This window comes from Electrophorus electricus, chromosome 1, assembly GCF_013358815.1.
Source record: "Electrophorus electricus isolate fEleEle1 chromosome 1, fEleEle1.pri, whole genome shotgun sequence".
Lineage (NCBI taxonomy): Eukaryota > Metazoa > Chordata > Actinopteri > Gymnotiformes > Gymnotidae > Electrophorus > Electrophorus electricus.
In genome coordinates, this window is record NC_049535.1 from 5,424,792 (window position 1) to 5,441,650 (window position 16,859).

Sequence of the window (16,859 nt, forward strand, 5' to 3'; positions counted from 1 at the left end):
GTACATTCATGAGGGTAGATGCCTATATTGCTTTACTCTGATACTACATCATCTGGGTTTATATTTCCATGAAATATGATGTAGCTCTCATCCAAGTATCTTAATCCTAAAGGCATTCTAGCCTTACAACGTGTCCCTTGTCTCGAGGAATGTTTGTTAGAGGAACTCTTAGCTATTTGCCTACTCTGCAGGCAACCTCATTTAATACAGGCATTTGGGAAGCCGACTACATGACATCACTGCATCCCTCAACTAGTTGAAAATCTCAGGATTGTGTCCCTGACTGGGATGTGTCTCGAACAGAAAGATGGAGTCGAAAACAACAGTAAGTTGAGAAGTTTATTATAGGCTATTACAAGTGGCCACGGTTTACAGTTTCGGATGATCAATTTTAACCGACCCCATATACAGAGAACCAAATTTCCGTTCGTATAAAATGTTTAACATTTCAAGAGGTGAATGCAGGACACATCAACTTTTTCGTTTTCTTTAAGTAGCTAGCTTGCTAGCTTGAGGGTTTCCGCGAGCTATGCCTTGTAGATAGCATCAAAGCTAACGAAGTTATATTTCAGAGGAAAACTCGAGAAATGTCAGAAAACGCTTAGGTTAAAGAATGCAATTGAAGGGTTAACCAAAGCGCTCACCAGTCAGTTGTTTGTTTGTTATCCATCTAGTTTACCAAATATCGTGATAATGTTAGCCTTGTGGCTGTACAAATGCATCTTGTAAAATTTGCAGCATTAAAAGCAAAATTAGCCGAAGTGACTCGCTTGCAACTTTGACGAGCAACATTTCTATGTTACAATGTAATTACATTTATTACAATGTATTTTGCATATTATACTGCAAATTGCGTAATTATGGTAACATTGTTGCAGTCATGAAAAAGTTTCCCCCCTTGCCTACCATTATTATAATTCAGATTTTTTCTAAGTGTTTTTCAACCTTTTTAACAAAATGTTTCTGTATAGAAATGCAAACTCTGTAGATAAGTAGTTTTTAATTTCATGTAATAAGTTAATTTAATGTTACAAGTTAATGTCCAATTCATTTAAACGGAGACCATTTTTTAAGCGTGCTTTTCATTGGTCCACTTTTTAAAAAATAATTAAAAATGATCTGAGTCATGAGTTATGACAGCAAGCTCTTTTTTTCTCAAAAAGTTTGCACCATAGCAGTAAAAGTTATCAAAGTTATATTTTTCTAACTACCATTTTTGCTTGACTGTTTTCAGCGATCTTGAAATAACCACAATCATGCCACAGGTCTACAGAGGTTCTGGGGACTGTTAATTGGCTTTGCCATGTCTCCCAAAGTGGCCAGCCAGGGCAAGGCAGAGGAAACTGCAGTGCAGGTAGCAGTGCGAATACGGCCTCTTCTCCCTAAAGAGGTCCTACACAGCCATGAGAGCTGCATCACAACCCACCCAGAAGACAGAAGGGTTACTCTCGGCCATGATCGTTGCTTCCACTCCGATTTTGTCTTTGAGGAAGGTTCCACTCAGGAAGAAGTGTACGTGGCCTGTGTCCAGCCACTTGTTGAGGCTTTCTTTCAGGGTTTCAATGCCACAGTGTTTGCTTACGGTCAGACCGGCTCAGGCAAAACCTACACAATTGGAGAAGCTAACATATGTGAGTGCTTTGGGTTTTTTTAAGCTCATCAACACTACAACAGCATGGCCTCTGTAATATGATGGAGGTCACAAAAGGTCACTATAACATGTTCATGTAGCAATCCACTAAAAAAAGTTCATTGTGGTCACAAAAACATGTACATGCCTATTTTCAACCATGTTACACAAAAATATAAGTAAATATAAGTAAGGTGTGCCATGTCAGCATTCTGTATTATGCAATAATCATGTTCTAGGAAACAGAGTATAATATGCCTGGAGTTATTTTAGTTTGTCACCAGTCTTATTTCTCCAGAGCTGCTCGTGACATCGATATATTTTCTGGGCTGCATCAAGGCCATCAGTTTTCTGGGTTAGAAGAGGCTTGCCTGATTCTAGTTAAAATCTCCCTATGAGTTCACACACATTTGCGATGCCAACAACACTTCCCCCGATGCAGCTGTCACTGCTCGAAACTACAGCCCCTCTTGCCATCTGAGATCTTGCTTTTTGGCATTTGGCTGCGGACAACTATTACTAACCCAATGCTGGTTTTTGGCTGAAGCCTCCTTTAGAGATGATGAACAAGGGATCATTCCCAGAGCTGTGGCCGAGATCTTCAAGTTACTGGATGAGAATGACCTCAGCGACTTCTCCGTCAGAGTGTCCTACCTTGAGGTTTACAAGGAGATCTTCAGAGACCTTTTGGAGATTGAGACAGCAAGCAAGGATATTCATATCCGGGAAGATGACAAGGGCAACATAGGTGAGGAGCCAGAGTTTTTTTGGCCTGTGGAAGCAACTTTAGTGTTTCTTGTGCAGCCTGTGAAATGTCTAGGCCAAATGTCATGGTTTTTCATTGGAACACAGGGATTTGCACAGACATTTCAATATCACTTATCATGCAGGTGATATTTATATTTGAGTATGTAGAATATTCAGTGAAAATACTTAAGAAAGCAATGAGATTAATCCAAAAAAACTTTAGTGTTAAGGCAAATTTGTAAGTTACTGTGGTGAGTATTCTTAAGCAAATTTTTGTGTAACAATAAAGTCAGTGTGGAGTATTCTGAAGTTCTTGCACTTAACATTTTCAAGCAAGGGTACGAATCATTTCACTTCATTCTGCGTACTGAAAGAAAGCAGAAAACATAAGTACTCTCATCATTTCAACTGTAGCAAAAGGACAAACTGCTCCATTGTGTTTTGACATGTGAAAGATTTAAAAGCTCATGGAATAAGTGGAGCTCAAATAAACAATTTACAGACGCATTTGGGGGGGCTTATTTGTAAGCGCAGTATGCCCACAGCTCTCACTGAGGATGATGCAGACAGTTGCCATTTTCTGATAAATGTCCAATAGATCTCAGATTAGTCTATTCCTTTAGATAGGAAATGCATCAACTAATTTTTAGCTGTCATTTCAGATGAGCAACACTAAGGAAGCACTTACGCTTCAATCTGAATATTTTTAAACTGTTTTTGTGAAATGGGTTCAGGGCATTCAATTTTTGGTTACAAACATCAGAAGAAAGTCTACTGTTAAAAACTCTATTCTCTATTCTCTGATTGTTTTGCCCCTTGTGTTCTGACACTTCCTGAATGCTTTCTTATTAACATGAAAAAATTAGGTTAATAAATGCATTACAAGACCAGTTTTTGCAGTGTAGCATACATGAAGCTTTGTTGCTCGTTGTCTTCTTTTATGCAGCAGTGGAGCCATAGAGCGGTTATCACTTAGAAGAAAGAGGTTAGGGTGAAGCAGTTTAACAGAGGTCTATGGCATCAGACATCGCAGATGCCGCGTCTGGCCAGAGATAGTTGGTAGTAGCACACTCCCAAAACGCGTGGGGTTTTGTGAACCATTTCAATGTGGCATATGTAGCAGCAAGGAACTGCAGGGGGCCTCGTCTGCGGTCCTTTCACAGGCGTGTTGGAGGCCTTGTGAATAAGCTATTCTACTCTTGCCGCATTGCTGAGTTTCTCAGCATGCTCATATGAGAGGCACTGCTTGATTTGCTGTTTGACAATGTATGTGAATGACTGAATGCGCTCTACTCGGGGCCACTTAGACCTGAATGATATAGCCCAATTTTCAAGGTTGTGATCATTTCTAAAATTTATTTTATTTTGCAATATATGTGTACACTGAAAATGTAAAAAAAAAAAAAAAAGGTAAATTGTTTCTGTGGTAGAACAAAATTGTGAGAAGAATGAAATAACCTTTATATTGACACTTGTATCACTGTTTAGTTCTAATCTGCAACCTCAGGGTGTTTAATGTTTATCTTTTTACATGTGAAATACCTGGCAGACATCATAGTTAAGATCTGGTGAATGCAGTTAAGAATTTGGGTCGGTGTAATTCTTTTCAATATCCCAAAAATAAACCACATATAAACCAAATATTATCCATCACTTACGACACCAAGATACTTAAAATTCCTTAACTGTTAATTTCATATTATCATAATAATATAGGCTATTTCACTTTATTGCCCAGCCCTGTTATTCTGTGCCTCTCCCCTGGGAATACAGCCAATTACATTCCCTCTAGGCTTCTAGCCACAGGCAGCACATGGTACAGCTTGGATACAATCCAAGTTCCGAAGTGCCTGACTGCTTTGAAGGCACTGAATGATACTCATTGGAAAGTGTTTTATGTTTTTTTCCCACATGCTTTCCCGCAGTTCTCTGTGGAGTGAAGGAGTGTGAGGTGGAGGGGCTCGATGAGGTCTTGAGCCTTTTAGAATCTGGGAACACGGCTCGCCACACAGGAGCCACCCAGATGAACCCGTGCTCCAGCCGCTCCCACACCATCTTCACCGTGCTCATGGAGCAGCGGCGCGGTGGATCTAGGGCCGCTGGCGGAGGCCTCCAAGTCCTCTCCTCCAAGTTCCACTTTGTGGACCTGGCCGGGTCTGAGCGAATCGTCAGAACAGGGAACACCGGAGAGCGGCTCAAGGAGAGCATTCAGATCAACAGTGGACTCCTTGCCCTAGGAAATGTGATCGGGGCGCTAGGGGACCCTAAGAGAAAAGGCACACATATTCCTTACAGAGACTCAAAAATCACCAGGTATGACGCGAGATGTACAGTTCCCATTTGTGGGTTGTAAGGATGATGATGATTTTTTGGAAGGCAAATCTTTTGAATTCTGTTAATTTATGTATCTCAAGTTACTGAGGTTTAAAACATAACAGGCCCAATTTCTAACATTTCATTATTTATTTACTTTTGTGTGGTAAAAAAAAAGAAGCTGTTTACGCATTTTCTTTTTGTAAGAATAGAATGCAAAATTATGCATTTTGTCCATTTTCTCAGAATCTTAAAAGACTCCCTTGGAGGCAATGCAAAAACACTCATGATCGCCTGCATTAGTCCCTCATCCTCTGACTTTGATGAGAGCCTCAACACCCTCAATTATGCCAAACGGGCTCGCAACATCCAAAACCGGGTCATGGTGAATTGTCGTGGGGAGCCCGACAGGGTGGAAAGCCTGGAGCTCCAAATCAAAGCCCTCAGACGGGCCCTGGAGAACCGGCAGCGCTCAGAGACGCGAATCCTTGCCCGCTCGGACCCCGAGCGTCGGGCACGGCCCCTCGAGCCAGACATGAACAAGCTGCAGGCAGAGAGCGCCCACTACAGGACATGCACGGACTCGGCCTACAGGCTGCTGACAGAGTTGCGAGGGGAGGGGACGCTGAATGCTGGGCAGCAGCTGCGGGTCAAGGAGTGGCTGTGCGCCGTGGAGGAGGAGCGAAGCGGCCTGACCACGGCCTCGGGGCCGGACAGCGGCATCGAGAGCAGCTCCACTGAGGACACAGCCGCACTGAAAAGGGGCCGAACACTTCTGAAGGTTCAGGTGGGCCACGTAGGGCACAAGGCTAGGTGGCATGTTTTCCTGCAAGTTGTATATACACATGCAGTATTTGTAAGCTAAACGTAATACTGTAAGACAGTTCTGTTCAGTACATTAACTAAAAACTTTAAAAGAGTCCTTCACCTCAAAATGCTGATTTTGTTAATGATGCAGGGATACTAATAGTAGCCGGGTGGTTTAGGCATGATGCCAGGTGGCTTCTAGTTATAGTAAGCATGTCTGAATGAAATATTTTTTAATGGAAATGAGACAAGAAAATACATGAGTTTACAAACATACATATCTGCAAAATATGTGAGTTGTTTCCCAAACAGTTAATTAATTTTTATATTGTTAATAATCATGATGAATGAACATAACATGAAACAACATTTACAGATTGTCACAGATTATATTGTTATAATATCCTTCACAATTCTAGGTATGACTCCGATAATGAGTCTTGGTATTACACTGAAGGTATATTCAAAATCGGGTTAGATGTTATTGCCTCTGGTATGTCAGGAGCTGAATCATGTGAAGGAGGAGTGGAGCAGGGAGAAAGATGACTCCATTTCCCAGTTACTAGAACAGATCCATCAATTAGAGCAAGAGAATACCGACTTTCTGTCTGCACTAGAAGATGCAATGGAGCAGTACAAGCAGCAGGTAAGGCATTTTTCTTTCATATACACCTGAACTTAAAATTTAGACAACCTGGCTTTAGGACATATGTTAAATAATAGTTATAATATTAAAAAATTGCACTTATAAAAAAAATGTTCAAAGTGCTTTATAGAGTAAATATTAATTATTATGAAAATTAATCATTGAAATCAGGTCAGTTTCAAGGCTCACCAACAGATTACATAGCAAATTATATGATCATATCTAATATTAATTTGATAAGGTGGAAAAGGGCAAAGGGGCTTGAAGACATTTAAATATTAATAAATTCTAAAATAAATTCTGAAAGACGCGAATACCTAATAAAGGGAGATGAGAGCCAGTGGAATGTGATCCCTCATTCTGGTGCATGAGTGGGTTCTGGCAGCAGCGTTCCGAACGCAGTAAATTAGTAATAGGGCTCTTTGGCAGGCCACATAAAGGAGCTTTGGAGTAATCCGGTCTTGTTGACACAAAAGCACATATAGGTTTCCCACTGTCAGCAGTGAAGGTGAACGTCACAGTCCTTGGAGATGGTACAGAGGTCATCTACCGTCATGGAAGGCTGTTCTGCAGCCATCGCCCGTGCATTTATTTTTTTTTCTGAAGGCAGCTGAGACATCCACTCATCAATGTCATCTAGGCAGTCAAATGAGCTAGCAGAGTCGAGGTGCTTGCTGGCAGTGTAGGTAAAGTTTTGTGATCTCCCTTTCAGAGCGATAGGCTCCAGGAGCAGCAGGACCTCATTGCAGAGCTGCATAGTCTGCTGGCCCAGCCAGGCAGCATGGGTCAGCTGCACCTGAAACGGAGACCCCACACTGCACCCATCAGCTCAGTACAAGTAACACTCGCCCCAGGCTATTTTATCCCTCTCTACAATGGAGACCCTGGGGAAAGCCCTTCACAACAGGTAGATTATTTTCCTTGCTAACCCAACACTTATTTTGCTATTTGAATATGCTACCAGTCAAAAATAAGTTTTAGTTTACATGATGCAGACGCCGCTGTGTTTTAATGCATAGATCAGAACTGTGTAATTTGAACATCTACAGCGTCCTTGTACAAGCAACGTTGTTGGTTATGGACTACATATAATAATTTAGTGTTATTAAACCTGCTGTAGGTGTCTGCCTCATGGTGCAATAGTTATTGCTGTTGTTTCTGGGTTCTGTGCTTTCAGGCCAACCCAGGCACTTCGACGGGTGCCTGTTCTTTTTCCGAACAGGCCCAGTGGGAGGCTGGACATGGGGACATGGAGAATGAGTCAGAGGACCGAGAAGGAGAGGATACTCACGTCAGAGGAGGCAGCGACAATCGCAGGTATGGAGGTGATCGCTGTAGGAATGGTGGTCTTCACCCTTCGCACATAATGGCACATTAGTGGGTTTGTTTTGTTTTGTTTTGTTTGTTATGTTTGCATCTGAACATGCTAACAAGCTATGCAGGAATACAAAGAAGGGTGCAGGAAATTCTCATGAGATTTAGGTTTTGTATTATTGAGGAAACGGTTTTCTAAAAACATTTTTCAGTTGTAACTTTTGGGTGGTTATACAAAAACCCACCAAGAAAGAAGCTTTTTTCCTTTTTTGCACTTAAAGTTAATAATTGGCTAAAAGAAAATTGTGGTTATATTGTTTGCTTTCTCTATAATGTGATTTATTGATGTATGCGTTACCTGGGGACGTTGTAAGTAGAATTTGGACTGTTGATTTGGATTGTATTCATAGCCTTGCATACATGGTCTTGTACAGGTGCATGCATACTACCTGGTCAAAGAAAGATGCACCATTTCAAGGTTCATCTGGAAAAGCTAGAGCACCTCTGTCTCAGGTGCTGGGATCAGGCTACCCTCCAGCATTACACAGCAACAGGCGTACATGTGAGTTCAGCACTGAAGCTGTTTAAACATCCTGGTCACTGCTTTCTGGCTGCCGGCTGTAAGCTTAAATGCTTATTTGTTTTACTTACCTTCTTTTCTAGCGTTCATTGAAATTGAGCAACAAGGACAGTTCTGTGTGGCTGTTTTTGTATTAATGGAATAATTTTCCCAGAATTCTAGGGTGATAAAAACATTTAAATGATGGGAGTTAACATGTTGTCATTTTGGCAGAGACCAGTTGGCTTGTTCCTATTTGCTCAATGCTTGCTTTAGTATTTTACACTAGCAGTGGTGTTTTTTGGTTTGTTTGTTTTTTGGCAAAAAATTTATTTGCATAATGTAAATGAGCAGCAGCAGTTTAGTATCCGTTTTTGTTCTGCCTGCTGCGTGTGTTGGACAGCCAGCAGCAGTGTAGGGGAGAGTTCAGTGCTGGAGAGCCTGAAGGGGTGTGTGTGGGAGCTGGGCTCCGAGCGGGGGCTGCTATTGGCCCAACAGAAGATCAGGGAGCTGTCCATCACCATCCGCATGAAGGAGGAGCTCATCAAGGAGCTGGTCAAAACAGGTGACACTGCTAACCACACCATAATGCTTCCATGTTATTAGTGTGTGTGTGTGTGTGTGAGTGTAAATAAATCCACGAGGGGCGTTTCTAGTCCTGCAACCCTCCATGCATATGTTTAAGTCTTCAGACTATATAGCAGTAGAGCAGGAGAAATACAAACACAAGGCATGTACAAAAATACACAAACCACTGGTATAATGTAATATTTACAAGTATGATGGCTTTTAAGATGCAATGCTATGTGAATTCCTATAGATAAATAAGAACTTAAGCACAGTTCAGGGCTTTGTAATTTTCTTCTTTTTTTCCCCCCTTTCATTCTGTTCTGTCCCCTGATGACTTCCCGGCATGCGTGCAGGCAAAGATGCGCAGACGATGAACAGGCAGTATAGCCGGAAGGTGGCCGAACTGGAGCAGGAAGCAGAGCAGGCCCGGGCTGAGCTCACTGAGGCCCAGAAGCAGCTGCAGGACCTTGAGGCGCAGGGCAGCCGCGACGCTGCCGACTGCTCCAAAGCCCAGGAGTGCAGGAGGAAGATCGCAGCTGCACACAGCAAAGTGCAGGTCAGGCTATAAGTCCATGGTAGTGATGACCTCGCCAGAGGCTGGTAGCTAGAGTGTCTGTGTGACGTGGACATAACGTGTTATGCGAGTGTGTACTGGATCTCCCCCCCCCCCCAAAACCACAATGGCAGTTTTATTTCTGATATTTCATTCATGAGCATTTCTATCCTTTTATACAGTATAATCTAAAATTTTAGATTTTAATTTTGGTATTCAGTGGATGGCAGGTGTTCTGGACTGTTTACTGAACATTTACTCATTGGAATGCCCTTTAGGCCTCCGAACTGCTGCTATAACAGTCTGCATACCATCCTTCTTCTACTTGCTACACATATGTACTCGAGCAAGGAATTTAGCCTCATAGTACCTACCAAATACCAAAAGGTATTTGTGTAATAGTTCACGCAGTAAAACCTGCTGCATCAAGAGACACACTTTTGCAACATGTCGACTTTAAACTCTAACTAAATATTTTAGAGTCAAAAATATGATGAAATGTAAGTCGTTAACATGTCTGAGTAATAGAGGTGCAGTGCTACATGCAGTTTCAGTGTTTCTTTCATTATGAGGTTTGAATTTTTCAACACAATACAAAAACTGTTGCATATAAAACTTTACACAGCATTTGACTAGCGCTCAGAAGAGAGAAAGGGTAGAAGAATAATAGAGTTATAATTTGATACTTTTCCAAACCTTAATTTTATCCTTTCTTCGATACTACATCAGAACCCTTTTGGGTGCCAGAATGCAGTCCTTCGGTCAGGACGTGTTTTTTGTTTAGTTTTTTTGTTTGTTTGGTTTTTTTTGCGGGCCGACCTGCAGGTGCTGAAGCAGAGGCAGCGGGACACGGCGCAGCTGGCTTCACTGTCAGCGCAGAGCGAGCGGCGTGTGCAGGAGCTGGAGCGCAGCGTGCAAAGCCTGCGACAGCAGCAGGAGCACCTCCACCGCCGCCTGCGCCAGGAGAGCCAGCAGAAGAGGAGGCTGGAGAGCGAGATGCAGCGGGGCAAGCAGCGTGTAAAGGCGAGTGACACACACACTCACACACACGCACGCGTGTGTGGCCTGCCTCAAGAGCCTGAGCCCCAGCAGGCTCCAGCAGGCCCCTTTAGGCTAAAAAAAGCTGCCTTAGCAACATATTGTGCTGGTTTTTTTTGCCTCTTCCCGTTTAGCAATTTTGGTCTAAGCTAGGTAGATAAAGCCTAGTCCAACTAGGCAAAAGATCTCATAAATGTCTGCTTCATAAGTATGACAGATCTGTGATTATTTGAGCATGTCTTCCCTGCCTGTGCGTAGGAGCTGGAAATCAAGAACAAGCAGCAGCAGAAGATCCTACAGATTAAGACGGAGAAGATCGCTGCCTTCCAGAGGCAGAGGAGAAGCGGCAGTAATGGGTCTGTCATCTCACTAGAGGAACAGCAGGTATAAACTGAGAAAAGGCTAGCCACAGACTTATCCAAACACTCAAATGGAATCTTTATAAAAATCTTTCTAAAGCTAAACCAAGTTAGAGGCTACTTGACAGGTATTTTCTTTGTGGATTTTTGTGTATGTGTGGTTTGGCATTTTCCTGTTGCATTCTGTAATTGGTAGCCTTAGTGTTTGTAGTTTAGGTTGTCTTGTGGCTTGTTTCAGCATGTTTTAAGATCACACTCTCTCACCCTGGTATTTGAGCATGTGCTGTTGATAAAGGTGTTATTGCCTTCTATGCTGTAAACATGTTTCATCATGTCTCAAAGTGTGCACGTCCCCACTGCTCTAGCCAAAAATCAAATAAAAATAGAGTGCATATTTCAAACCCCTGCCATCCCTTTTTTTTTTTTGACTGCCGTTGACCTTTGCGTCCTGAGCAGAAGATTGAGGAGCAGAAGCGCTGGCTGGATGAGGAGATGGAAAAGGTTCTGGAACAGAGGAGAGGTCTGGAGGACCTGGATGGGGAACTGACCAAGAGAGCAGAGATCCTGGCCAAGAAGGAGGCTCTGCTCCTGGAACGCAGCAGCCTGGAGACCAAACGACTCCGCTCTAGCCAGGTCTGTGAGGGCAGCACCTTCAGCCTTTGACTTGCCACGTTCATTGTGTTGCGGGGCACTGCTGTTAGGTGTCAAATTAATATGCAGATATTCTGAGCTTGCAAAAACATTTAACTGAAATTGATTTTCTTAGTTCTTTCTCTCTGTCATGAAAAAGTATTATGACAGATGGAAAGCGAAGACCTTTTGTTAGCATCAGGATCCTCAATATCCACGTTATGTCGTAGTCATAATAAAGCAGATATGTCAGACATTCTCAGATTCCAATACATAGCTGAAGCAGATGTCCAGTAGCTCCCTCTGAAGGTCTAATGCACACACGTGCGCACACACATACACACACACACACACACACACACACACACACACACACCCGGCAGGCTCTGAGCAACAACCTGGAGGTGCTGTCGAGCCGCATCGAGTCGCTGGAGCGGGAGCTGAGCGCACGCAGCGGGCAGCTTCGCAGCAGCAGTGCGCAGGACTCGCAGCACATCCGGCAGGAGATCTCCAGCCTGCGGCAGGAGAAGGAGCAGCTCCTCAAGCAGAGAGTGGAGCTGGATGAGAAACTGCGGCAGGGTAACCTGCTCTCTCCTGAGGTGGGTCCAGGGCTTGTGGCATACCTGGGTGTGTGCTTTGGTCAGTGAACCTAAAGCATTGTTTACTTTGGTCGTTTGTTTATTTGTTTGTTTTTCCTTCTAGTTTTCCCCTTTGATGTAGAAGGTAAATGAAGGTATATTTGTGTTGTAATATTAACGTGACTTTGTGATTGTGCATTGATGTAGATATTTTGTTTCAGAGCGTTTAGCACACTAACACTGCCATGTAGATAAGAGATTCCTAAAGGTGTCTGTGTTAAGCACACCATTATAATCTTTTTTATGGTTGCTAAAGTGAACATGCCCAACAATGAAAGTAAACCATGAAGTCCAGGGCATTGTGAAACCCGTAGTCCTGTGATCCTGCAGTTCCAAGCAGCCTGGCATTCCTCCACCCACCAAGCTGTGCAGCTCTGGTGACCTCCATTAACCCCACGTTCCTTCCCTAACTGCCATTCAGGAGGAGCGCACTCTGTTCCAGCTGGATGAGGCAATCGAGGCGCTGGACGCTGCCATCGAATACAAGAACGAGGCCATCACACAGAGACAGAGGCAGCTAAGGGCCTCGGGCAGCATGCTCACCCAGTGGGAGATGAACCTGATGGCCAAACTCACCTACCTGTCTGCCTCTGAGACACGTGCCCTGCTCTGCAAGTACTTTGATAAGGTCTGCACACTCTGAGTTACTGGGAGACAATTACAATGTTGTAATGAATTGTATATACTTTTGTTACTGTAGATGAGTACTTTTTACATTCATTGCACTTCTAAAAGTAGTTTAATAAAACTGTATTTTATTTGATTACTAACATCGTTTCAACTGAGCTACATTTTACTTAAAGTACATTCATAAGTTGTTTTTTTCCAAGGTTTTATTTACTATGATTTTTTCTTCATCCTGTGAAATTCATGTGCTATGATTGGGTAGTCATTCTACCTAGCCGATTATATCAAATCCTGCAGAACATCTCAGTCTGGCAATCTTGTGATTCCAGAGAAGTCAGGCTGAACTGTATAAATATTATAAATCAGCTTATACTGAAATCAAATGGTGCATATAAAATGTAGCTGTCTTCAAAGCCCAAATGCAGGCTGGAAATGGGCGTTTGCGTTAAATTATATGGCAAAGCAAACCCCACTACCTGTATTGCTCTGAATGTCCTAAGTCGTTGAAAATTATGACACATTACAGATATTAAGGCAAACAGCCTCACCACAGATAAATAATGTAGAAAAAGCCTAATATGTCTGTATAGCTAGCCTGCTACGAGTATAATTGCGTGAAAAGCAGAATCCTCATGACACTGGCTCTTTAGGCCTTAAGTGCAAAAATATGCATGGCATCACAGCAAAAGATACATTTAAGAATGTGTACCCTGGTGTCGTGTGAACCATTTTACTTTGCCTTTAATATTTTGCGTGCGTGAAGGTGGTGTCCCTGCGGGAGGAGGAGCGGAGACTGCAGATGGCTCTGGCCGAGCTGGAGATGCGGATGGAGGAGCAGCAGCGCCTGGTGGTGTGGTTGGAGGCAGCCCTGGAGCGCCAACAGCTGGACACAGACCGCCGGCTTACCCAGCAGCAGAAAGAACACGAAAGGAATGTGCAGCTTCTCCTGCAGCAGTGCCGAGGTGGGACTTGGACTCTTTAAATTCTCACCATTCTTCTTTACTAGATAAAAGGAACAGTACTTGATTGGACTCTATGACCAGAGAGTGATTTTTATTTCTCCCTCAACAACTACCTTTTAGGAATATAAAGAAACTACACAATGCAGCCCTAAAGCCCATGTGTGCTAATAATGAACTTAAAACCACATGTTGTCAACCGACCATCGGTTTGGGTTCTTCACAAGGTAGTGGTTACTGAACAAAAACACATGATCTAAGTGGCAAAACAGACAGGTTCAGAATAAGAAGCTGGTGGCAGTGGCCAGTCATTGAGCTCTGTTAATTGCCATTATTGCTGTGGAAACAAAAAAGCACTAATTGTCGGAAAGGCAGGGAAGGCTGGCATCTGCATTTGACATTCTGCATTACTAACTGCAGGGACGATAAAGCATCAGGAAAAGCAAAAGATAAATGAAGAGAATGATGATCATCATCATTATCATTGTTATAAAACAGTGATTCAGGTAGCCAAATTACTTTGACAAAGCACCATGGCATCTGAGCAAGGACTGCAGCATCTAACATGCTTTTCTCTCTAGGACTTTATTATACCTGGATGTTTCTTATGAAAATATGCTCTCGTGAAATGCTTTTAATTGTTTTGCTTAATTGCCTCTAAAACCTAATCGAGTTTATTTTATGACCAGCATTAAACAGTAGGTTAGAAATATGTTTAGCAGGACATTAATTGTTGCAAGCTGTTTTTTCCTTAGGTCGCAAAAGTTGAGTCATATATCTTATCATATATACTGAAGGTGTCCAAGATGCTCCAAAGGAGAATGTTTCTCACTCGATGCTGTGAAGGTGGAAGACTCAGATGTTGGTGAAACATATTCGGATTGCTTTCCTCTATCCACAGATGAAGGTTTGGCTGGTAGGCAGCGACAGTATGAGGGCTTGATCCACAACCTCAGCAAAGAGCTGAGCCTATGTAAGGCAGCCAATCTGGAGCTCAGCGATAAAATCAGGGACATGTGTGGGCCGACTTGTCAGTCCGGAGATCAGAGCAAGGGTGAGCAATCAGATCGCTCATTATAATGTACCAGTTTATGGAGCCTTCTCTGTACTCTTTAGTAAAATATTCCATCATCTTTTTAAGTGTAACAGTACAAGAAAAATAAAGAATCTCTAGTTACACTTTTTTTTACACATTTTTACAATTTTTCTTTCTTGCAGGAGTGTAGGTATGTGAGTCGATGTGTGTGGAAGTTTTATAAAATATACAGTAAATATTTTCTATCACGTCATATCATACTGGTGTGTACTGTATGTGCATGATTTGCATTGTAGGCGCAGCAGAGAGGGTGCACTACAAAGGAGCTGGAGAAAGTTCTAAATCCACTCCTGAACCTGTGCACAAGTCAAGGGAGGAAATGCGGGAGTTGGTGAACGCGCCCCTGCCCCCCACGTGGAGGCGCTCTTCACTTCCAACTGAAGATCAGAACTGCATGGAGGAGCTTCGGCAGAGGGCAGCTTGTGAGCTTCCCGCCAATAGAATTGTCCAGTCCGTGAACAATGTGCCTTGGAACGGAGCAACCTCATTGTCCGTTAACAAAGCACGGAGGGAATTTCGGAGGTCAAGCCTAAATACAGGACCCATTGGTTCAAATTCTGCAATTATTGATGTTCGGAAAAATCCAATGTAGAAACATTCTTTTGGCCAGACGAACTGGTTTACTCTTATTATCATTGTGCATTACTTTTAATTAAACTGTCTGTCTGTATTTTCAGTGATAAATTACACTGTTTTTTGTTAAATTAATGTTTTAAAATATTTTCTCTCTCTCACATTTTGTGTACATTATAAAAAGACTATTTTATTGCTTTTTTAAAATGTAATTTTATGTCCACCTTTGCATGTTCTAAATATTGGTTTACAATAGGATGGCCACTTTAATAACCCCTAAAACTAGTACATCATACCCCCAAGAAGGAGGATATAAAGTAGATGTGGATATGATTGTACAACACAGAAAATTTAAACCATAACCTATCTAGCTAAATAGCTAATAGCTGACCAATTTTATCTAAAAACCTAAAATGTAAATTTATGTGAAACCAAACTTGGCACCTACTTGCAGTATTCTGCACACTTTTATTTTTTGTATTTTTACATCGTTGCAAGCATCGTCTCTGACCTGCATTTAGCCTTTCTGCGGCTAGTCGGTAGGTGAGCTACGAGGCGATCCAATTCATGCACGGTCTTTGCATCGACAGCTGTGTGACACTGACTCGCTAAACTGATTAACGGAAAGCAAGTACACTCAAAAAAGATGACAAATGGGTGTCAGTCTATGCCAGGCGGAAGACGGCGCGGAAAAACGGGACTGTCCGGCCTAAAACCAGACGGCTGGCCACCCTTGTCTATAATGAGGAAAACTGCAGTTTTGACATTTTTTAATGAGTTGAAAGTTTTTGAACCACACAAGATTAGAACCTAAATTTTGTAAACCGTTATCCATTGCAGTGCTGGGCCGTAATTTGGGAAGTAGTCCTCATAAACTGAATCAACAGCGAATTATCGTGTTAACCAGACAATTGCATCAAATACCTTTGTCGCTTCAGATCAACTATTTGCTTAATATTATCTACCCAGTATCAAATCAACTAGCTATATCTATCATACTGATTTGCTTTCTAAACGTAGGGTTAGCTAGCTAGCAATAGCTACTGGATCGCCGAGCGTTCAATATTACTTTGTCCATCTTTAGCAAAGAATCTCGGAAGTTGGTTTACAGCTAGTTAAGTTAACTAGCTAATCTACCTACCTTTTCCAAATTGAATACTGTTGCAAAAAACAAACAAACACAAAAAACCCCCGACAGAATTAGCATAGCTCTAGCAATCTCGACCGTAGCTACATTCAGATTTAGTACCTACAGAGGTTAGTTTAGCTAACGCTAGGTTAGTTGATGATATCCCCCATAATCTAGATACCACCATTGTTTCTACTTCGTATTTAAATAATATTGTATGTTTTTGTGTGGTAGTTTATTGAGTATTGCTACGTTCATTAAGCTAGGTTTTGTGGATTTTTAACTTATGTAGCTAGATATCATGTTAATACTACAGTCTAGTTGAGCCGATAACTGTTTAAGATAGCGATAAATGCATTGGAATATGTTCACATTTATTAAATCTTGGGTGGGCCTCGTGGCCTAATGGATAAGGCGTCTGACTTCGGATCAGAAGATTGCAGGTTCGAGTCCTGCCGGGGTCGCACTTTTCTCAACACTCATGTTGAGATTCAGTTTCACTAGAGAAAGACTTTAAGTAGCTTATGTAGAAAAATAAAAGCCTTTACATCCTTTACATTCTTCAGAAGTAAATCAGAATACTAACTGTTTCACTATTACATGGTTAAAATACGCTTTGCGTATATAAGATATCTATTGTATAATGAAGCTGTATACAAATGTCAGTAGGC

General features: G+C 42.2%; 1 protein-coding gene and 1 non-coding gene across 3 annotated transcripts; both read left to right on the top strand.

Annotated features, from left to right (window-relative positions):
* The first annotated feature begins 271 nt into the window (after window positions 1-271).
* kif7 (kinesin family member 7) lies at window positions 272-15,156 on the top strand. Of its 2 annotated transcripts, none has more exons than XM_027004544.2 (19): window positions 272-325; window positions 1,235-1,631; window positions 2,178-2,378; window positions 4,303-4,690; window positions 4,937-5,477; window positions 6,000-6,143; window positions 6,856-7,050; window positions 7,321-7,460; window positions 7,892-8,019; window positions 8,420-8,581; window positions 8,940-9,142; window positions 9,965-10,162; window positions 10,436-10,561; window positions 10,993-11,169; window positions 11,550-11,765; window positions 12,226-12,432; window positions 13,195-13,393; window positions 14,292-14,444; window positions 14,723-15,156. In XM_027004544.2, exons 2-19 carry the CDS (start codon window positions 1,304-1,306, stop codon window positions 15,076-15,078), a joined length of 4,062 nt encoding a protein of 1,353 aa, XP_026860345.2. In that variant the 5' UTR covers window positions 272-325; window positions 1,235-1,303; the 3' UTR covers window positions 15,079-15,156. The 2 variants fall into 2 exon arrangements, with proteins under 2 accessions (XP_026860345.2, XP_026860347.2); XM_027004546.2 differs by having other exon boundaries at window positions 7,366-7,460.
* Window positions 15,157-16,579: 1,423 nt separating this feature from the next.
* Window positions 16,580-16,652, top strand: trnar-ucg. The gene has a single exon. It is a non-coding gene; the product is annotated as a tRNA-Arg (tRNA).
* Window positions 16,653-16,859: the final 207 nt, after the last annotated feature.

Excerpts from the sequence above, each read along its gene's own strand:
- kif7 (XM_027004544.2), top strand. The coding sequence starts at position 1,304 with ATGTCTCCCAAAGTGGCCAGCCAGGGCAAGGCAGAGGAAACTGCAGTG. Across the intron at positions 5,478-5,999 it reads GAACACTTCTGAAGGTTCAG|GAGCTGAATCATGTGAAGGA; the intron begins GTGGGCCACGTA and ends CTGGTATGTCAG. Across the intron at positions 8,020-8,419 it reads ACACAGCAACAGGCGTACAT|CCAGCAGCAGTGTAGGGGAG; the intron begins GTGAGTTCAGCA and ends TGTGTTGGACAG.